Source organism: Antennarius striatus, chromosome 1 (genome assembly GCF_040054535.1).
Source record: "Antennarius striatus isolate MH-2024 chromosome 1, ASM4005453v1, whole genome shotgun sequence".
Classification (NCBI taxonomy): Eukaryota; Metazoa; Chordata; class Actinopteri; order Lophiiformes; family Antennariidae; genus Antennarius; species Antennarius striatus.
The window spans coordinates 1,832,324-1,856,023 of NC_090776.1; the positions used below are offsets into that span (position 1 = coordinate 1,832,324).

The following is a 23,700-nucleotide window of genomic DNA, read 5'->3' on the forward strand; positions in this document are numbered from 1 at the left end:
AGCAGGTACAGGGCAGGATGAGGAGCCCGTGACGTCAGAGGACGGCCAGAAAGTTTTCAGCTAAAGTTCACGTTACCGTGACAACGAGCAGGGGCGTGGACCGGGGTGTGTGTGTGTGTGTGTGGGGGGGGGGGGGTGGCTGGGGGGAGCAGAAGGGGCGATCACCCCCCCCACCCTCCCCGAAAACTTATTCCTCAAGAAATGAGAACTGTCCTGAGGTCCGAACCACAGGAAAACCACGCCCCCTCCTGGATGGAAGAAGAAGAAGAAGAAACAACGTTTCCATGGTAACCTGCTGGCCGACAGGAGAAAGACTCCTGGGAAGTCAAACGAGTGAAACGAACGGAGGAGACGTGGACAGGACAGGAGAGCAGTGCATCATGGGAGCTGAAGGCGGTTCCATTAGCAGAACCCCTCTGGTGGTTCCATGAACATCAGGACCACACCAGGCCCGTCGCTCCTCTTCAAAAAACTTTATTGATCACATGAACACGTTCGAAAATTCATCTCAAGTTAAAACAGACTTTTTGTCCTTTAAACAGCCTGAAAACAGCCTGAAAACAGCCTGAAAACAGCCTGAAAACAGCCTGAAAACAGCCTGAAAACAGCCTGAACATTTCTTCCTGGAGTCAGCAGGACGAGCGACAAAAACACTTTTGGTGCAAAATAGAACAAAAAAATGCCTGTACAGAAACAAGAATAGAACATGGCGTGAACACACACGCACACACGCACACACACACACACACACACACACAGACACACACACACACACACACACACACACACACACACACACACACTCCAGGTGAACACATTGGTGACTTTCGTTTTTTTTTTTTTTTTTTAATAGTTTTATGACCTCAAACATTCTCACAAACTTTCCAGACTCTTCAATGACTTTCAAGGCTCGTCATTGTTTCCTTAGACAGCATTTCAAGGCTTTTCTGCACAGATTGATTTCATCACTAAATAAATAATCGATCAATCAGCCGCCGCCGTCCACAGCTCCGGGCGACGGTCATGTGACCGTCAGGGCTGGAGACGTTTCCACGGCGACAGAACGTGTGAATTAATTCTATTCTGTTCACGGGCGACAGAGAGAGCGTCAGACGGTCCAGCCCCCCCCTGAGGCCCCAGCTGGTCTGGATTCAGTCCCGTTAATTGATCACCGATCCATCGACGGATCAGACTTTGTCTCCTGTGTTGGCGTTGAGTCCCAGAGCCTGAACCACGTCCAGACTGAGACCGCTCTTCAGAGTCCTCCTCACTGGGGGGGCAGAGAGAGAGTGTCACAAATGATGTCACCACTCTACTGATGATGTCACCACTCTACTGATGATGTCACCGCTCTACTGATGATGTCACCGCTCTACTGATGATGATGTCAAAGCTAAACCGATGACCTCAACATTCTACTGATGATGTCACCAACTTAGAAGGAAACTGGGACTTCCTGAGACCCAGTCTACGCTTAAACTCTGAATCTCGGTTCAGGTTTAAGTAATCCAGACTTTAAGAAGTCTGGATTAGACTTCCTGCTTGCAGTTGAACGTCACTGTGAACGAACTTGGAAACAAACGTTCTCCTGAGCTCCGTCTGACCCGTGTGGTCGGGTCAACGTGACCTTGGCGGTGGGGGGTGGGGGGTCACAGACGGGATCTTATCTGCTGGGATTTACCGTCGTCGTGGAAACAGACATCAAAGCTCAGCTCAAATCCTCATGTTTTGGACACAGAGCTGCTGTTGTGTCTCGACACTGACCCCCCCACTCCCCCAGCCCCTGACCCCCCCACACACACACACACGCCCCCAGCCTCTGACTGAGTCGTGTGTCCGACAGCAACACTCACGTGACTTCCTGTTCACTCGGGACCGCTTCCGGGTGCGGGGGCTGGACGACCTCTCCGAGGGGTTCCGGGTGACGGACTTGACCAGTCGGTCCATGATCTCATCCGTGGCGTCGTCGTGGCAACCGCTTCCGTCGTCTTTGGCCACAGACATCAGGGACGGACTCGTCCTGCCCAGACCTGAGGACCAGAACCAGAATTGTTTGTTATTAGTTCTTCGTCATCATCATCATTGTCGTTGTTGTCGTTGTCATGGCAACGGACTCACTGCGGACGGCTCTGGAGCGCCTCAGGCCCCTCTGGTCCGTCGTCAGGCTGCCTGTCAGGAAGCTCTTCATGTTCTCATGCTCCTCCTCCTGATCTGGCTCCGCCTCCGCTGCCATGGAAACGGGGGAGGGGCTGTCCTGCTGAGGGACGGCCCCTAAGAACTTGTCCGTCTGATTGGAGGAGGAGAAGAGTGGCTTTAAAAGAGATGAAGACGGAGCTCCTCCTCCTCTGAGGCGGAGTCGAAGAGCGGCGGGGCGGGGCCGGGGGTGGGGCCTGTTACCTCGGTGATCATCTTGCCGCGGGTCTTGGTGCGCTCCCGGTGGGCGGCCCGTTTGCGTTTGAGGGTCAGGACGCGCTCCCGGGTGGTGCGGTACTCCAGAGAGAACTCGCTGATGATCCGGCAGAACGACGTGACCTTTAACCCCCGGACCGACGGGGGGGGCTGACCCAGAAACAGCAGGAAGGAGTGGAACCTGAGGGGGGGGGGTCAGAGGGGGAGGAGTTTAAGGTTTTTGTTTCTACATCAATTCAGTTTGAGAAAAACAGTGTGTGTGTGTGTGTGTGTGTGTGTGTGTGTGTGTGTGTGTGTGTGTGTGTGTGTACCTGTTGATCACCCTGCGGTGCACCACCTTCAGGATGATGATCCTTTGGGTGCAGTCCTTCAGGAACTCCGTCAGCTTGTTCTTCAGCGCGGCTTTGGTTTCATGTTTGGTCACCACCTTCAGGTTTTCCCATGATGCTTTGCAGCGGCGCTCCAGCTGCACCAGGTTCTCCGCCAGCAGCTCAAAGTCCACCTGCAGACATCACCAGTCACCACCTGTCCAGGTGAACTACCCCTGGGGCAGCAGTAGGGGGGTACCTTAGCGGAGCGGGTGATGGCGGGGATCTCTGAGTAGACATCCGAGGATTCTGGGTAATTTTCCACCACCTGGCTGCAGGTGTGATGAAGCAACGTCTGACGGTGAACCGTGTCCTTCACCTCCACCACCTTCTCCAGGTAACCCAGCTCAAAGCCTTTAGCCTGGACACACACACACACACACACACACGCACACGCACACACACACACACACACACACACACACACACACACAGATCTCTGATGTGTTTGAAGGAATAACATCTATTATTCATTTCTATCCTCTGGAGGTCATCTGGTCAGCTGATCGCTCACCGCCGCCCTCTGGTGGTGGATTCTGGTCATTACATCATCAACAAGTAAAACCTATTGTGAACATATTTATAATTATAAACATCGTTCTCACGCTGGTGCTGTTCAGGAAGTTCCCAATGGCGAGCAGCGTCGCCAGGATCCTCTTGAACGTCTGATTGGACGCCAGCTGCTCCATGCCCAGCTTCAGGTCGAACAGCGGCTCCGCTATCTCCTGCAGGGGGCGCCAGACACACCGTTAGCACACAGCCTTCTGCACACAGATGTTAGCACGTAGCTAACGGGGGCGTCACCTTCTCCAGGGCCTCGTAGTTGAGCTTGAAGGCCCAGAGCTGCAGGCGGGGGGTCAGGGCGCTGATGGAGGCCAGGCTGAACAGGAACTGCTCCGCCGTCCCCAGCGGGACGTCGGGATTGGCCAGCTGGGCCTCCTGGATCTTCTGCTTCTCCTCGTCCGTGGGCGTCATGGTCAGGATCTTCTGCTCGGCAAACGGATGTAGTCAGAACAGATCTACGCTAACCTGAGCTAGCCGGCTAGCACGGACTGTCGGTACCTCGATCCCCTCCTTGCTGATGGCGAACTCGTCGAAGTTGAGGATGGCGGCCTTGATGACGTGGACGGCCGGCAGGACGGTCATCCCGATGTTGATGGCGTTACTTCTCTTGGGGTCCAGAACCAGAATCTCAGACTTCTTGGTCTCGGGTCCTTTCTGTCCCCAGAACACAAGGAGTTAAAAGAACCGAAGGACGACCCAATAAAGTAGAACCTCGAGATACCAGTCCTGCTTCAGGACACCATCACTGGGACCGTATCTCGTTCTTTACGTGTTGGCGGCTGGGTACACCAATGGGACCGTATATCGTTCTTTACCACGTGTTGGTGGATGATTACACCGATGGGACCGTATCTCGTTCTTTACTGCGTGTTGGTGGATGGATATACCGATGGGACCCTATGTTGTTCTTTACGTGTTAGCGGGTGGATACACCAGTGTGGCCGTATCTCGTTCTTTACCACGTGTCGGCGGATGGATACACCAATGTGACCGTATCTCGTTCTTTATGTGTTGGCGGATGGATACGTCGGTGGGGCCGTATCTCGTTCTTTGCCGTGTGTTGGCGGATGGATGTACCAATGGGGCCGTATCTCGTTGTTTACCGCGTGTTGGCGGATGGATACACCAGCGGGGGCGTATCTCGTTCTTTACCACGTGTTGGTGGTTAGATACACCAATGAGACCGTATCTTGTTCTTTACCACGTGTTGGAGGGTGGGTACACCAATGGCACCGTATCTCGTTCTTTACCACGTGTTGGCGGATGGATACACCAATGGGACCGTATCTCGTTCTTTACGTGTTGGCGGATGGATACACCAATGGGACCGTATCTCGTTCTTTACGTGTTGGCGGATGGATACGCCATCAGTGGATCTCGTTCTCATGACTTTAGCTTTTCTTTGTCGTTGTTTACGTGACTTATATATATGGTTTTCCAACCCAATAATAATCTAATAATCTGGTTACCTTGGCAACGGGCAGCTCCTTGGCCTTGGACTCGAACAGGTGCTCCAGACGGACGGTGTCCACCGCCACCTTGTCGAGCGACGCCCACACTGTCCCCCGCCCGAAGCGACACTTCTGGGCTTCGTCCGCCTGCTTCAGCTCCTTCCAGAACAGCTTCACCGTCTTCTTCTTCTTCTTCAGCTTCGCCGAGGAGGACGGAGGGGGCGGAGCTCCTGACGGCGGCGGGGGAGGAGGAGGTGGAGGAGCAGCACCCGGCGGAGGGGGAGGAGGTGGCGGTGGAGGTGGGGCTACGCTTCCTGGAGGAGGCGGTGGAGGAGGAGGGGGAGGGGGTGGAGGACCCACGCCTGGGGGCAGCGGAGGAGGAGGCGGGACGGCGGCGCAGGCGGAGGCGGAGTCACGTATGTCCATGTCCAGGACGTCGATGTCCTCCTCGTCCAGGAGGTCGGAGAAGTCGAGGTCTTTGATGCGCAGCGCGGCGGCGCTCGGCTGCAGCTGCTCCCAGGCGTCGGCCCCGGCGCCCAGCGGGGCCATCTGTGTCGTGTCCAGGCGGCGGGCGTGGCTCTCCGTGTCGACGCTGCTCTGCTGCCGGAGGTGACGGTTCTAATGGGGGGGGCAAACACAGTTCCAGCCAATCACAGCTCAGCGACGGTAACTAACGACAGCGGGTGTCAGAAACCAATCACAACCTGTTGTTCTTCAGCCAGGCGGGCCAGAGCCGCCTGGGCGGAGCCTTCCAGGCCTTCTAGCTCCGCCTTGCGGGAGGCGCTGGTCTCAGTGGGGGCGGGGCCATCGATGGAGCGCGCTCTGAAGCCGGACAGGCGGTGCTGGACGCGGCCCCACCCACTTTCGTCTGTACCTGAGACGGGATCAGAGACGGACATCTCACTCTGACAGTCAACTGATGACAAAGATGTCTGTTTAGACAGGAAGTCCTCAACTTACAAACGTTCAGAGATACGAACAAACGCGCTTCACCATGTCTGACTACTGTAGTTCCCCTTTCTGCTCTAAAGCTGAGCTACATGCTACATGCTAAATACTACACTACCGTACAGTAAATCAACATCAGCAGTTGACTCTAAAGCTAAACTACATGCTACATGCTACGTTTGGTTTCCTTCGCGGGCTTGCTACAGTGGATCATCAACATCAACAGGTAGCTCTAAAGCTAAGCTACATGCTACAGTATATATAGAGGATCATCAACATTAATAGCTGACTCCATAAGTAAGCTACATGCTAAAGGTAAGCTACATGCTACAGGCTACAGTGAATCATCAATATCAACAGCTGACTCTAGAGCTAAGCTACATGCTATAGTAGCTCATCGGATCATCAACATCAGCAGCTGACTCTAGGAACCAGTTGTGTTCGTATGTTGAGGACTTCCTGTATTGAAAGTGAAACAGGAAGTGAGTCAGGCCCCCCACCAGGCAGGAAGTTCCCCTCTTCTTCGTTGGTGCCCGTCGGACTCTGAGGGCTTTTGAAGGACGTCTTGGAGAACAGCATGTCCAGCAGGAACTTCCTGTCGTTGGACAGCGTGCTGCACTGTCGCTGCACCGGCGGCGCTGAAACACACACAGGCGTCGCCACGGTAACAGGAGGACGGACTTTCAGAATAAAAGCACCAGATGCTCCAGCTGTCTCCTCTCAGGCTCTCGTGAACAACCTGACCTGAAGGTTCTGGATCAGGCTACGAGGAAGTGATCCAGAACCAGGAGAGGCAGGGAGCAGAGGATTATGGGAACTGTAGTTGCTCACCAGGTTCATTCTGGGACTCTGAGTGGCCGTTTGTGTCCAAACTGGGTGTCGAGACTGGAAACAGGAAGACAGGGTTAAAACCCAGACCGGTTCCGTGAAGGCCCCCCCCAATTTGAGTGAAGGTCACCTGACTCCGCCTCCATCGGGGCTTCGCCGCCCCCCTCTGCAGGTGGCAAACTGGGGGCTGTGATATCATCAGCGGAGGACAGCCGGGCTTGACTGAGATGTTTGCTCCGCCTCTTCTTCTCCCATTGGGTGACCGCCAAACTCCGGAGGAAGGTGTCTCTGTGGGGGGGGGACACCAGGGGGTGAGACCGGGTCAACATGGCCGACATGGCGCCGCATCGGGCGACGCTTTTTCACAAGCTGACGTGTGATTGGACGTGAGGATTGGTACAGGAAACCAAAACGTTTGCGAGCGTTTTTGGATTAACGGCGTCTCCCTGAGAGACAGGAAGTGATGTCAGCAATCATTCCCATCGGACCCACCGATTGGTTCTCGTCCTCACTGCAAACCCAAACACCATGGATTAGACTCCACCCACCAGGGATTAGATTCCACCCATCAAAACACACACCTTGAACCCTCAGTCCAGCAATACTGATCAATAATCAATACACCCGATACCTCCCCGCCACAATCAAGGTTCTGGTGCTGCTGGTCTCAGATCTGGACCCGGTTCCAAAATCCACTAAGTTAGTGTTCTAGTGTTCAGATCTAAAGACAACAGACCAGGACCTCCGTAAAGACGACAGGAAGTGATGTCATCAGTTTGTTTTCTGCTGAGACGTCAGAAGAAGAAACTGTTGTTTTATTTTGAAAATATTAGAAATGACTTCAACCTGAAGGTTTAACGAATGTTAAAACACACTGAAACCAACCCATCACACACACACACACACACACACACACACACACACACACACACACACACACACACACACACAGGCGTCCCAGTAGAGGCAGCGGGATTCTCCAGCTCCCAGCATGCAGTGGGGCTGCAGCAGTACTTACTCAAACCTCCTCAGAACCGGCTTGTTTGGATTTACTTTACAATCATCTGGGCTGCAGACACACACACACACACACACACACACACACACACACACACACACACACACACACACACACACACAACCTTTTACTGCAGCTGTACCCCAGACGTTCAGCTACATAAAAAAACTCAGAATATATCAAATAAAAATACAATAAATATTTAAATATTAGCAGAAAATAAATATATTTGCAGGAAGTAGAGAATGGTGTCGTTCTATTGGTGTAGAGTTCAACCAATCAGATTAAATCTGTCCAGGATCTAACCTCTAGAAACGATCCCAAACACTTTTTACATATTTACAAATAATCCAGATTACATCGAGATAGTTCAGAGATTATTTCTGACAGTTCCACAAAAGGAGGAAGAGGAGGAGGAGGAAGAGGAGGAGACGTGTACTCACCAGAGGAGCTCATCCTCCTCCCCTGAACTGGGGGAGGAACGAGGGAAGGAGGAAAGAGAGGAGAGAAAGGGAGGAGAAACATTAGAGCAGCAGAAAAGCAAAACAAAATAAATGAAATTTTTTAAAAGAAAAAGACATTAAAAAAATCACAAAATTAGAGAGAAATAATCTGGAAATAATCTGGAAATGATTCAGAATCAACCGGGAAAGAAAGAAAAGATGGAGACGATCAGGAAGCTCCGCCTCCACCTTCATCCTCCTGAAACCAGTCAAACCATCATCCTCATCATCATCATCATCAGTGTCAACCTAAACCGATGAAGAGCGGTTAATAATCCGCGGCAACATATATCCCATAACCAGGTTACCATGGTTACCCACTGGAAACACACTTACTTGAAACTGGTTTTGGATTCTGTCTTGTTGCTGGGCGGGTCCTGGTCCAAGTGGGCGGAGCCATCCTGGAGGGAGTGGACCGGGGAGGAGGAGCTACAGCACACACACACACAGACACACACACAGACACACACACAGACACACACACAGACACACACACACACACACACACACACACACACATATAAACACACACACAGTGAAACACTAATAATGCAGAGACAGACTGTGAGTAATGACCACGGCGTCCTGCAGGGGGCAGCAGAGACCCAGCGGTCCGGTTCTGCCGGTACCGACCTGGAGGCTCCGGGCTCCTCGCAGATGGAGCTGGTTTTGGAGAAGAGTCTGGACTTCCTGCTCAGGCCCAGAGCCGACATGTGGTAGCTGAGGAAAGAGCGACTCCTCGGGTCGAGACCACGCCCACCAACCAGAGAGAGAGCAGCAGGGAAAGCAGTGAACACACCGGAACCAGCGCCAGCACCAGAACCACAACCAGAACCAGAACCCACAGGCATGCAGAAAAAGAGAAGACCCACAACCGATCCACAGATCATCAGAACGGTTAATCCAGTTCTGACCCTGTTCACACAGGCAGGCCTGATCCAGAATCAGTAGGCGGAGCTACAACCAACACAAACTGGGATTTCATGGAAACCAGTCCACATGTCAAAACAACCGTCCGTCCCAGTCACGTCCAGAACCAGGAGACCCATTGGGACTTCAATCGTGGTTTTATGTTCAGGTTAGAGGACACGCCCCCAAAGAGGGGCGGGGCCGACTGTATGTCACCTCATTTCTTACAGGACGTTTGTTTGTGGCTCCAGTAGACGGGTTCTGGTCTTAAACCAGGTCTTCTGGGGATGCCAGCGGGTCAGTGGCGGTTCAAACACGAGCAGAACAGTTCTGTCCATGTTTGGAACACCAGCCGGGTCGTGTTCCAAACCGGAGCAGAACGGTTCTGTCTGGTCCAGAGCTCCAACATTCCTTCTGCTTGAACTCAGAGACCAGACGCTTCCAAAGAAAACACCTCCTCTCCAGTCCGTCGGTCTAAACTTGGTAAAGTTCAGGGACCGGCTGGAGAGGGCGACCCGACCCGACCCGATACGACACGACCTAACACACACGGCTTCACGTTGGACCTGGGACGGTTCTGTGTGGACGCTCCAGGTCTGAACCAGAGGTTAAGCCCCGCCCCTTGTTGGAGACATGGTGCTTTAACCTGAACATAGACACCGGTTCAAACCGGTCTCCAGAGTACTAGTAGTAGTAATAGTACAGTAGTAATAATAGTAGTAGTAATAGTAGATATAATAGTAGTAAAAACAGAAGTAATAATACTGGTAACAATAGTAGTAATAATAGTAGTAATAACAGTAGTGATAACATTAGTAATAATAGTAGTAATAACAGTAGTAATAATAGTAGTAATAATTGTAGTAATAACAGTAGTAATAATAGCAGTAATAACAGTAGTAATAACAGCAGTAATAATAGTAGTACTGATAGTAGTAATAATAGTATGATGTCCTTAGTGAGATGAACCAGACTTTCATGACTGGACTTTATTAAGTCAATAGGTGTAGTGGTACTAGTACTACAACGACTAGTACTAAAACTAGTACTAGTACTACTAATAGTACTACTACTAGTAATAGTACTCGTTGTAGTAATAGTAGTACTACTGATATAGTAGTACTACTACTAGAACTACTACTCCTACTACTGCAATTGGTACTGCTACTACTAGTACTACAATTAGTACTACAACCAGTACTACTACAACTACTACAACCAATACTACAACTTATACTACTAGTAGTACTACAACTACTAGTACTACAACAAGTACTATTACTGGTAGTAGTAGTAGTACTACTTGTACTAGTACTACTAGTACTACAATTAGTACTAATACTACTAGTACTACAACTAATATTACTACTACAACTAGTACTACAACCAGTACTAAAACTAATACTACAACTAGCACTACAACTACTAGTACTACAACTACTAGTACTACTACAACTAGATCTACTACTGGTACTACAACTAGTACTACTAAGTAATAGCACTATTAGTATTGGTACTAGTAGTCCTAGTAGTAATACTAGAACTACTAACACCAGCGCTAGTAGCACTAGTACTACTAGTACTAGTACTACTAGTTGGAGTAGTACTAGTAGTACTAGTAGTACTACTAGTACTAGCAGTACTAGTAGTACTAGCAGTAGCACCACTAACACCATTAATTTAAAGAAATCTGGTCATGAAGACCTGAGTCTGGTTCATCTCATTATAATGTCATCAGCAAAAACAAATAAACAAACAAACACACAAACAAACAAACAAACAAACAAACACACAGACAAACAAACAAACACACAAACAAACAAACACACAAACAAACACACAAACAAACACACAAACAACCAAACACACAGACAAACACACAAACAAACACACAAACAAACAAACACACAAACAAACAAACACACAAACAAACAAACACACAAACAAACAAACACACAAACAAACACAAACAAACACAAACACAAACAAACACAAACAAACACTGACTCCGGTCAGAACTTACGGGCTGGTCGGCGTTTTGGTTTCTTCCGCGGCGCCGTTGGATGAGGTGAGGGGGGGCATAGGAGACGCCCGCTGGGAGCCACCGGGGCTGGAGGCGGGGCTACAGGGGTCAGAGGTCAGCGGGGAGGACGCTCTGCTGCCCAAACCCGGCGTGGGGCTGGTGGAGGAGGCAGAGGAGATGGCGGGGGACAGGGGGGCGGGGGCGGCGATGGGGGGGAGGGGCGAGGTGGCGGTGGGGGAGAGGAAGGCGGGGGGGACGGGGGACGCAGAGGGGGAGGAGCCTGAAGAGGAGGGCTGGACCTCAGGGACATTCTGACTGGAGGAGCGGCGGTTCCTCCTCACTTCCTGTTCGCTGGCGGCCATCTTTCTTCTGTCTTTACGCAGGTGGGAGGCGGAGTCATCCATGTCGCCGTCCTCCTGCCGCAGAGCCGTCTACACACACACACACACACACACACCATCACGCATCTGGTCTCGATCTGGTCTCTCTCTCTTCTTCGGTGGTGTTTGCCCCTCCCACCTCGTAGATGGTGAACTGCGTCCGGAGGTGTGGCTCCGTCACGCCGCTGCTCAGGTGCTTCTGGACCACGCCCTCCATCCCCAGCTGCTCCAGGTGGTCGGTCACGTCGTAGAACGAGTCCTGATCCGGGAGAACCGCCAGGGTCTGGCAGGAACACCAGCTCTGAAGGTGAGCTACATGCTACATGCTAAAGTAGTGTGTGTGTGTGTGTGGTTGTTGTTGTTGTTGTTGTTGTTTACCTTGTTGATCAGCGTCATGGCGAACATGATGAGCTCCGAATCCGATCCGTTTCTCTCCTCCAGGACCTCCATCAGGTACGTCCATGGCTTCACGCCTGCAACACACACACTTCAGTCCTCCGTGTGTGTGTGTGTGTGTGTGTGTGTGTGTGTGTGTGTGTGTGTGTGTGTGTGTGTGTCTGTGTGTGTGTGTGTGTGTGTGTGTCTGTGTGTGTGTCTGTGTGTGTGTGTGTGTGTGTGTCTGTGTGTGTACCTCTCTGCCCGTCCACTGTGTTGACGGCGTTGATGAACAGCGGGCTGTTGGACTCGGCGTACTCCACGAAGACGATGAGGAGCTTCAGAGACGTCTTCACCACCAGACGAGACTGCAGACACGCGTGTTCAGGTGGAGACCACCGGGGGGCGCCACAGCCCTGCTCCTCCTGCTCTGAACAGGAAGTGCCTCTCTAAACCCTTAAATCCTCCACCGATCAACCCAAACTGGTTCTCGACCCGCTGGCGGTGCAGACGTTTATTGACACGACGAGGTCGACGCCCACAGGTCATTATTAACCAATCACTGAGCTGGAGCAGACACTAATTAAAGGGACTTGACACTGGATTCTTCTTCTGTGGTGGATGAAAAATGTTATGTTTATGAACGTGGTCTGTTTTTGTGTGATTTCCGGCTAAAGTTCTTTCAAAATAAAGGTCCAGCAGAGACACTGGGTGTATTTATAGCGTGTTGATTCGTCGGGTCATGTGACCCGAATGAGCTCATGTCTATTCAGAGTCGATGCGGTCCAACATGTTCGATTTAAAACGTGAGTCACGCTATAGACGCGTCCACACATCCAGTAGAACGGCTTTGAGACTAATCTAGAGCGTCTGCCTGTTAGCTAAGGGGCTAACAGACAGGATGCTAACCAGGAATCAGCTGATTGGACTCACCAGACTTCCTGTCAGCGTGTAGAGCCAGCGGACCGTCTCGCCGTGTTGGATCACGCCGTTCATCCCGTCCACGAACAGCATGATCTGACTGAGGGCTGCAGGACAGGCAGGAGCGTTAGCCCGTCGCTAGCTGGCGGCTAGCGGCACCAGCCATTAGCATCCGATTGGAGGCTCACCTCTCAGGATGTAGTTCTGGTAGTTGTGGTCGGCCTCCGCTCCGACTTTGATGAAGCAGGTCAAACCCTCGGAGGCCACGAACTCCGGGACCAGGTCTTTGTCATCCTGAGACATAAGACGGACGGTTAGCGCTGGCGTTTTTACGTTAGCGGCGTGTTAAACGCGTCAAATTCAAGGTTTAACGCAAAAGATGAATTTAAAAAGGTGAATTTAGCTAAAACTCGCTGTCACACGTCAAGTATGACATCACTGGACTTCAATACGTATGAGGTACATGCTACATGCTAACGAGTGTTTCACCTGGAAGAGCTGCTTGAGGGAGAAGAGAGACCGCCGAAGCTCTGGACCGTGGGCATTCCACAGCTTCTCTGAAACACACGGAGAAACACAGAAGCAGACTCCATCAATGTGAACAGTCACTTCTCAATCAATCAATCAATCAATCAATCAATCAATCAATCAATCAATCAATCAATGATGATGTCTAATTCTGTTGTCTCCACCAAAGTTTTTCTGCTCTGAAAACTGACTGAAGCAGGGTCTTCATCTGAAGCTGTGAAGAAGACGTCGACAAGCAGCAGGACAACGTTAGCATGTAGCCTGTAGCACAAACGTGTTGACTTGTTATCAGGCTCAACTCTGGCTGAGGCCAAAAGTTCAAACCTCCATGACAACACAGTGAAACAGTCCAGGTTCACGCAGTGAAACAGTCCAGGTTCACGCAGTGAAACAGTCCAGGTTCACGCAGTGAAACAGTCCAGGTTCACGCAGTGAAACAGTCCAGGTTCACGCAGTGAAACAGTCCAGGTTCACGCAGTGAAACAGTCCAGGTTCACGCAGTGAAACAGTCCAGGTTCACGCAGTGAAACAGTCCAGGTTCACGCAGTGAAACAGTCCAGGTTCACGCAGTGAAACAGTCCAGGTTCACGCAGTGAAACAGTCCAGGTTCACGCAGTGAAACAGTCCAGGTTCACACAGTGAAACAGTCCAGGTTCACGCAGTGAAACATTCAGACCTCAGACTCTTGTTTTAATTTAAACCCGTCACATTTCTGCTGAGTCATGGTATGAAAACGGGTTGGTCATGAATCCCTCAGAGGGGTGGGCTCAAACTGAACCGAACAGATGATTCGCTGATGATCCATCAGACGGAGGGTTGAAACCCGATCCCTGCCAGCCGACGGACGTCTGTCTTCAACAACAAGTTAAATAAAGCTCAGGCAGGATGCGGGGCTTCCGTCAGCCGTCCAGAGACACAAGGAGCAGCTGTGTTCGCCGGTCGGCATGGAAACCCGCCGCCATACGAGCTAAAACGCTAAAAATAAGCCTGACTTCAGACAACATCCAGGAAGACAGGCTCTGATTGGTCAACAGATGCTGGTCATCATGGCCGACGGTCCAGAGTGACGGATGAAGACGGACAATGTGAGATTCAACTAAAGGAAGCTGGTATCTCAGCTCAGAGCTAGCTGGTACCCCAGCTTAACTTATCCAGTACCCCAGCTTAACTTATCCAGTATCTCAGATAAAGTTAGCCGGTATCTCAGCTGAAGTTATCCAGCATCGCAGCTAACTTTAGCTGGCACCAGACTGAACAACCACATCTACTGGTCTGACTGGGACTTTGGCTGTTGTTCAACTGGGACAGGTTGCCGCACCATTAATAATCATAACACACCTGAGGCGCCTCAGAGGCACCAGACAATACGCTGAGGCCACGCCCCCCACACACAGACGCTGCTAGCGCTTCACGGGACGGCGAAATGAGACCAAAGTCAACCTGAGGAAACCGGTTCACCCTCAGTACCGGGTGCGCCATGACAACACGAGACCAGGTGTCTGTGTGAAATCAGAAACCGCAGCTGGATGATGTCCCATGATGCATCAGTCTGGTCAATCTTTGAATGAAGCAGGTGGAGCGGAATCTTCCTCAAACTGTGACACTTCCTTTTCACTCAGGCGGAACTAATGAAGAACTTCCTGTTGAAAAAATACTCATGCCAAACCTTTTATTTTGAAAAACTAGAGGCAGGAAATGCTGACTTTGCAGTAAATAAATATTTTTCACTCCGTTTCCCGACGCCAGGCGTCAGAATGTCGACGTGAGTCAATGAACTACTCAGGAAGAGGAGGAGGACTTTGAGCCGCCGCGCTGGTCCAGTTTCAGCCGAGACGTTTGAGGAACCAAACACAGAAGGAGTTGTGATGCGGTCAAGTCCGGTCAGACAATCGTGAACTCCAAGTTCAGTTCCTGTTGTTTTCTGGAGATATAAACAATTGTTTACATGTTGACGCGGATCAATAAACAGGCTGGAACTGATCCGATTGGTCCAGACCGTACTGGAGTCTACATCCTGGCACTTTCACTTTCAGGTTTCTGATGTTCAGCGCTGAGGAACGACACCTGAACGCACCTTGAATTTGCGTACACCGTAACAGAGGTAAGGTCAGGACAAACATGACTCGGCAGAACCCATCCGTGGCCACGCCCACATTCCACTCTCGCTGCTGCTGGAGCGGCAGTCCTTCGCCCGACGACGAGCAGCAACACGACGGACGGACGACTGGAGGAGTCGTCGTTTCTCTGTTTACCCCTGAAGGCACCGTCACTCACAACGCAGCGAGGGCCCAAGAAGGAGGCATGCTGGGAAATCCCCTCCAGCGCAGGTGCGGGCCGGGTCACGCCGGCGTGGAGAGGGGAGGATGGGGGAGGTAGGATGGGTACCTCAGACCAGACTATCGCCATGACGACAGAAAAACCATGAGTGGTGACAAAAAGGGATGCAGGAAAGCGCAGTCATGAGTCATGCGCCCGGACCACAGTCACATGACCACAAACAGGAAGCGCGTTTCACAACAATATCCTGGAAGTGACTTTATCATCCGACTGATAAAAACAACGTGGTGTGGTGGAGGCGGAGCTTAATCCACAGGGGAGGAGTCTTCTGGCGTAGGCAGAGCATCAAACTCAGGGGAGGAGTGCTGCAGTGTAGGCGGAGCTTCAGACTCGTGGACGGAGTTGTTTGGTGGAGGCGGAGCTTCAGACTCAGAGGAGGAGTCTTGTGGTGGAGGCGGGGCCTCAGACTCGGGGGAGAGCCTGTGAGTCATGGCCGCTGTGGGACAGGAAGCAGCGATGGAAAGAAGAGGAGGACATAATTACCCAGAATGCTGTGCACACGGACGGACAGCTGAGTCCTCAGGATCAGAATGGGCTTCTTCCCTTTGCTGTGGAAAAACAGAGACGGAACCATGAGAGTCTGACCAGCAGAACCAAAACCAGTAGAACCGTCAGTCTGGTACCGAATCATCTGATTGGTTGAACCACTGCTTGAGGTTCTGGTTTGAAGTCATAGAACGGATCCCAGAACAGCCGGTTCTAAATAAAACCAGCCGAGAGCCACTGAGGTCTACTGGGAATAGAGAATGGAAAGAACAACACGGAGGTATGGAAAGAATGAGAGAGAGAGAGAGAGACAGACAGACAGACAGACAGACAGACAGACAGACAGACAGACAGACAGACAGACAGAGACAGACAGACAGACAGACAGACAGACAGACAGAGACAGACAGACAGACAGACAGACAGACAGACAGACAGACAGACAGACAGACAGACAGACAGACAGACAGACAGACAGACAGACAGACAGACAGAGACAGACAGACAGACAGACAGACAGACAGACAGACAGACAGACAGTCAGACAGACAGACAGACAGACAGACAGACAGACAGACAGACAGACAGAGACAGACAGACAGACAGACAGACAGACAGACAGACAGACAGACAGACAGACAGACAGACAGACAGACAGACAGACAGTCGTCTTACTTCACGTCTTCATAAAATCCTTCCAGCTCGTCTTTCTGTTCGGCCAAAGAAGAATCCAGATCCAGATAGTTCCCGTTAGAGGAGAGCTGGAGGGTGCAGTCTTCCAGCTGAGAGACAGACAGACAGACAGACAGAGAGACAGACAGACGGACAGGGAGACAGACAGGTTAACACGATCTTTCAGTTTTCTTATATTTATGACAGAAAGCACATTAAACGTTTCTGGTCATAAAACCAACTGATGACCGGGGAGTTCTACAACCAGCAGAACCCTGATTGGCTGACCTGCATCATGTGACTCTATGAAACCCCGCCCCTAGAAACTGGATCATAAGTCTGACTTATTGTAGATAAAACTAGATTTCACGTCGTCTCCTTCAGAATTCAGATCAGGACCTGCACCCGTTTCAGGTCCGGTCTGATCTCAGGTCTGTCTGGGACTAGGATGGACCTGTTGGTGGTGGGTCGTCATGAGGGACACGGTCCGCGGTCCGAGATCTGACACTTCCTGTCTATTTTTAGTCAGGCGGATCTGGGGCACCGTGAGGCGTGACTCACTCAGGTATGAAACACAATTAGTCCGGTCCCGAGTTCTTCAACCAGACCAGCAGGACCACATTCTTCTACCAGAGATCCACCCTCAGACTGGATCACATGACTTCAGCGACATAAGTTAAACAACTGCTCCAAGCTGACGTTGATGGACCCCCTCCCTACATGATGGGGGGTGGGGGTGGGGATTGTTGATGCTTCCTGCTCCACTAGAGACCGGCAACCTGTAGCGGATCAGATGGCTCCCATCAAGAATGAGGAGATCCCAGAAGATCATGTCTCCAAGATGAAGCTCGGGATGAAGGAACGGGATAAGATTCCTCAGGAACCCTGGTATCTGGGTCAGGTTAGCAGCTAAAGGGTCTCTAGAACCTGGTCATGAAGATCTGGACCACTGGAGACTACAGCCTGCTGTTATTATTGGTCATTCATTATTGGACCTTCTTGGACCACAAGTCTTGTTGCCCTGACGACTCCTTCATACCAGTTCTTTTGTTCTTGTTTGTTTGCAGTTGTTGGCTCCTTCCCTTTGGAGGAGGAACCAGCCGGTCCGGGTCTTATCACCCCCCCCTTTATGGGTCCAACATCCGTCCATCCTACTTATCTCCTGTTTACATCCCCACCCTCTGGTGCACAATCGTCCCTCTGGAGGACGGAGAATGAGGAAGAACTCGTCCAGAGTTAGATGAGAACACTTCCTTCATTGGTCGTATCACCTCTTTTGATCTCCGCCTGAAGGTCGAGCCCCATGGCATGATGGGAACAATTAAGGGTTCTGTGCAGGACTGGTGCATTCTGGTCTTGATCTGATAACAGTTCCAGCTGAAGGCAGGAAAAGACTTTTGCCTCCATTTCGGATAAAATAACGAAAAAAAAGGGCAGTCTTTACAGTCTCTATCTGCCTCAGTGCACTTTGACCTTTGTGATAACCGTGGAATGAGTGTGAAAATCAAACAAGACTGGCTCATCTGAGGTCTGTCGCCTCTGGAGCGCTAAGTTACAGTCATTTCCTGTTTGGAAATGTGCACTCCGTTCAGGAAAGTGGGACAAAAAACAAACGCGTCAGTCGTCCAAACCAACAGGAAACCAAAGAGCCAAACTGGGCAAGGGGAAGTAGTCCAGACTTTTATTTTGATGAGTCCATCTAGAAGTCATCAGTTTGGACCCGTCCAACTTCTAAAGCACGGTTACCGTCCTCGTGAGGACACCTGGGCCATCATGGTCTCCACCTCCAACACCGTCAGGTAACAGAAGACTTCTTGGATTCTGGTTCCTCATCTCCATAAAGACTCAAATTAAAAGGACTAAGTTGAAGAAGAGACATCAAACCTGAGGAACTGGTCCTGGACCGGTTCCTCATCCGAAAACCAGAACCACCAGGAGATAAACGGGTCCAGTTTTAGCTTTCTGAGAAGATACCCTGAAGTCAACAATATGCAAAGACCCGAAGGTTCTGACCCTAAACAGCAAACCAGACGGTCCAGGAACTCGACAAAGACTTGAGGCAATCAATCATCTAATGTCAAACATGAAGTGGTCCGGCCAGAGGAGGTCAAAGGTCAGGGTGACCTCACCGCACAACAACAATACAAGAGTGTGAAACTCGTCCAAAGTAGACTGGTTTCACACTCATTTGGCATCAGGATGTAGAACCAGGTGTAGTCAGTTGTCACAGCAACACCTAGTGACATCATCCTTGTCTGTCCGCTAAGAACCTCAACGTAGGCAATAAATAAATAAAATTACAACAAAAAAATCGGCGTCAGACAAGTTGAATTTTTTTCAAAAACAACGCAACAGGAAACTTTTGTTGGACCTCCTGGAATCTGGAACACCTGGAGCCAGAAACCAAGAGGGTTCCAGGGTCCGTGGTGGTACCGGATCCGGACAAGTTCCGTTTTAGACCCCTTGAGGATTGATTTCCACTCAACACGTGATCATCTCTAGTGGGTTCAGGGGGTTCTGGTGGAGGATCGTCAGCAGAGAACCGTGAACCGACATCGAAGAAACCGGGATACCGTTCCGGTTCTTGTAAGAAACCCGTTCTGATTGGTCAAAACGTTGATCATCCGGAGGCTCGAGTCCCTGGACGGGTCACACCTCTACCGCGATATTTAGGTCAGTGTTGTCAAACTGGTTGAGGTGTTCAGTCTCAGTTTACCCAGCGCCCTCAGCGGCAGGTAGGACCTGCTCAGGTGTGACCCCCCCCACGGGTCGGACCCCCGGGTCGGACCCACCTTCAGAGGCGCCTCCAGCAGCTTGTGGATCCCGGCGAGCTGCACGCTGAGCGGCAGGCTCTCCTCCAGGCTCACCGTCGGAGGTCTCCGAGGTTCGGGAAAGTTGGTGCAGATGAACGGATCCGAGTCCTCCAGGTACTGGACCCGGCACTCGATGGACGCCATGGCCGTGGGACCGGGTGGGACCCCAGAAATTGTCAGTGGGTGTCGGTCAGGACTCCTCCGCCACGGGAAGACGCTTTGAAATGAAGGAAACCCGGTCCTGCATGCCCCGTCCCCGGACGAGTCAAGTTCCTGTCGTGTACCCATGTACATCCGGTCTGACCTTTCAAAATAAACAAGATTACCGCAACGCCCTAATCAGCAATACAGCAAGAAGACTGGATGGACAGATGGAAACTGTCCACTCTAATGATGTCATCACCCACTCTAATGATGACGTCACCCACTCTAATGATGTCATCATCCACTCTAATGATGTCATCATTCACTCCAATGATGACATCACCCACTCCAATGATGACACCACCCACTCTAATGATGTCACCACCCACTCCAATGATGACACCACCCACTCTAATGATGTCATCATCCACTCTAATGATGTCATCATCCACTCCAATGATGACATCACCCACTCTAATGATGTCATCATCCACTCTAATGATGACACCACCCACTCTAATGATGTCATCATCCACTCTAATGATGTCATCACCCACTCTAATGATGTCACCACCCACTCCAATGATGACACCACCCACTCTAATGATGTCATCATCCACTCTAATGATGTCATCATCCACTCCAATGATGACATCACCCACTCTAATGATGTCATCATCCACTCTAATGATGTCATCCACTCTAATGATGTCATCATCCACTCCAATGATGACACCACCCACTCTAATGATGTCATCATCCACTCTAATGATGACACCACCCACTCTAATGATGTCATCATCCACTCTAATGATGTCATCCACTCTAATGATGTCACCACCCACTCCAATGATGACACCACCCACTCTAATGATGTCACCACCCACTCCAATGATGACACCACCCACTCTAATGATGTCATCATCCACTCCAATGATGTCATCATCCACTCCAATGATGACATCACCCACTCTAATGATGTCATCATCCACTCTAATGATGACACCACCCACTCTAATGATGTCATCATCCACTCTAATGATGTCATCCACTCTAATGATGTCATCATCCACTCTAATGATGTCATCCACTCCAATGATGACACCACCCACTCTAATGATGACATCACCCACTCTAATGATGACATCACCCACTCTAATGATGACATCACCAATGGTGACATCACCCCCACCACACCAATCTTTTCAGTGGGTTTGTCTGCTTTTGATTTGTACAATATTCATTCATAACACACACACACACACACACACACACACACACACACACACATACACACACACACTTTGTCTCCAGTTTCGTTTACATTTGTAGTTTTATGAGGTCGCTGGTCCTAATTTTACTCGCCAATCATTTTTGTAATGTTATTGTATTTGGTTCTGTCTTAAAATAAGTGATAATGTCTGGATGGATATCGTCTGTGTCAGGAAATAGTTCCGGTACTTTCTACTGACAGTCTGTAATAAAATGTTAACCTTTCACTAGTATGTTTTTATTTTGAAGGAGCACTCAGTGCATATCCGGTTTGATGAACGATTACTTTATGGTGCATGTCACACTGAAGACGTCATACCAAGACAGCATGGAAATACCTGGACTAGTAGCAGCAGCATGACGTCATGAGTGGAAACACTGAGACTGCAGTTGTTCTGAGGTCAGTTTACACCCCAGGTCAGAGAGCTGCTCTGTGTCAGTGGGTGGTTCGGTCCAGAACAGCGCCGCGGAGTGGTTCGGTCCAGTTGCGTTAAAGGATAGTACCCTCTGGTGGCAAAAAGGCTGCAGTACAACTTCGGCCAGTGGAAATGGTGACACCGCCCTTCATTTCCATCCATCCATCCATCCATCCATCCATCAACCAAATCCGGTCATTTCCTGGAGGGGCTGTTTTGGGGAAAGGACAAATCCACTTGAGTTTGGTGTTAAACAGAATCAGAATTTGTGCAACAGGTGTTTTGTAATTTTTGATCGACATGTTTGAAAAATTTGAATTCATAAACCAAATAATGAACTGGAATCATACAAGAGTCCACTTAGACCACGGACACAAGACAACTTACAGCTGACATAGAAAACCCGGCAGTAAGAAAAGTTTTGTTACGAAAGTTTCTCCAGTTGACTCCAATAAATCCTGTCAGGTTAAGAATATAGAGAATCAACTCAAAGGCACGACTTTTTGACCACAAAGGTAAACACATCATGGAATCTTCCTAAACAATGTCCAAAATATCTCATGAGGCGATGAGCAAAAATGGGCAGTTTTCCATGTTTGACTAGAGGGCATTTAAGTGGGTCCTGAAAATACTGGCCTGTATGCCGTTCCTGTGGTAAGAAACACCCAACTATCTCAATCTGACAACAGCTCAGTAACGGCAAAGGTGCAAGTAGTGGCCATGAGTCGAAATTCAATCATCCTGGGTACTGTGGCCCCAGGGCCGGTACTATGAACCCCAAGCTGCCAATTATACCTGTAAAAGTGAAAGCAGCTGAAGGTAGTCACATCATAGAAACACACGTCTTCTTAGATTCTGGAAGATCTACGACCTTCTGTACCGAGAAGCTTGTGGATTAGTTGTAGGCTAGAGGAAGGAGAACAAGAAAGGCCAGAGCAGACCTACAGTGTGAGCAGACGAGAACTTTGCAGATTTGATGGTGACAACTTGATCAAATTTCCGAAGGTTTTCAGACCAACTGTCATACCGGAGAACAGGGAGAACATTCCATGAGAGGAATACATGAAGAAATGGCCATACCTTCATCCAGTTGAAGTCCATCAGTCTGTTGATATGTGTGAACGTCCCAAAGGCAGTAGAACCACTGAAGGTGATCATCAGTGAAGACAACGGGTCATATGCTGTCCGATCACACCTCATGAATGGATCGTGAACGGATCTCTGGGCATGCGTTCACCTGTAGACCTACATGGTTGACCTCAGCAGCTCGGTTGGATGAACTCTTGGTCAAACTTCTCAGCGTTGGCTTACCAAGAAAAGGAAGAACATTCTTTTGAAGATAAACAGTTTCTTGAAGTGATGAACAATTCCAGCAGAACAAAGAGAAGGGCATTGTGAAACGAGACTGTCATTTTGCAGAGATAAAATCTTCCTACCCGACTTTTTCGAGAAAGGGCACGGAGAGTTGGTACGAGAGGAACCCAAAGAACACTGGTATAAGCGGCCCAGACCTTACAAACACCTTGTTGGGTATACTGATGAGGTTTAGACTAGAATAGGGAGAATTGAGGAATGTTCTCCCAAGTGAAGATGCCTCACAAAGATATGGACTTTTGGAAATTTCTTACAGTGGCACAATGTCTGTCCATTTGTTTGTACAGTTTCATCCCAGGGTGCCAGTCTTGCCTTCAGACAGACAGTCAAGGATAATCAAGGTAAAGTTGGCCGTTCGGTCTGACACCATCCAATAAAATTTCTATGGAGATGGTTGCGTAAAACCAGTTCCAGATGCAGAGGGGGCCATTAGCCTTGTCCAGAACATGAAGACAGCATGAGCTGCTGGTGGATTCAAGCTCACCAAGTGGACCAGTAACGACAGATCTGTCTGTGCATGGCTACCTGTTGAGGCCAAAGAGGTGAAGAACATTGACCCGGAACATGATAAACTTCCAGTAGAACGAGCTCTCGGCATGCAGTAGGACGTTGAATCGGATATATTCTTCTTTAATATCGCTCTTAAAGATCAAGCTGTCAGCAGAAGAGGAAGTGTCTTTTCTGAATTTGCTGGCAATCTTATCTCCAGTTATCCTGATCGGGAAGCAAATGTTGCGGGAGTTGCGTAAAAATGAATCACAGATGGGACAAATAAAATCCCGACAGCTCTTGCTTCCAAATGTGCGAAAGAATTCGATATGATTTCCAACTTCAGAATCAAAAAATGTTACCAGGCAGAAGCTTTTGAAGTCAACAGTGTCTGTTTGCACGCCTACTGCGATGTCAGTGAGAGTGGCTATAGGACAGGAAGTTACCTACGATCCCATTCTTGGTCTATGTG

At 49.9% G+C, this 23,700-nt stretch overlaps 1 protein-coding gene across 1 annotated transcript; it reads right to left on the bottom strand.

Moving 5' to 3' along the window:
• Nucleotides 1-458: 458 nt before the first annotated feature.
• On the bottom strand, nucleotides 459-19,784 carry fhod1 (formin homology 2 domain containing 1). The gene is made up of 28 exons (XM_068323760.1): nucleotides 19,513-19,784; nucleotides 16,724-16,830; nucleotides 16,046-16,110; nucleotides 13,187-13,254; nucleotides 12,886-12,991; nucleotides 12,710-12,804; nucleotides 12,033-12,144; nucleotides 11,780-11,874; nucleotides 11,541-11,684; nucleotides 11,022-11,452; nucleotides 8,723-8,827; nucleotides 8,426-8,518; nucleotides 8,030-8,056; nucleotides 7,587-7,637; nucleotides 6,699-6,856; nucleotides 6,572-6,625; nucleotides 6,241-6,378; nucleotides 5,497-5,708; nucleotides 4,811-5,410; nucleotides 3,840-3,995; nucleotides 3,582-3,764; nucleotides 3,383-3,502; nucleotides 2,977-3,138; nucleotides 2,721-2,911; nucleotides 2,398-2,590; nucleotides 2,119-2,287; nucleotides 1,854-2,030; nucleotides 459-1,270 (listed from the first exon to the last, which is right to left on the bottom strand). Exons 1-28 carry the CDS (start codon nucleotides 19,675-19,677, stop codon nucleotides 1,188-1,190), a joined length of 4,260 nt encoding a protein of 1,419 aa, XP_068179861.1. The 5' UTR covers nucleotides 19,678-19,784; the 3' UTR covers nucleotides 459-1,187.
• Between the last annotated feature and the right edge of the window lie 3,916 nt (nucleotides 19,785-23,700).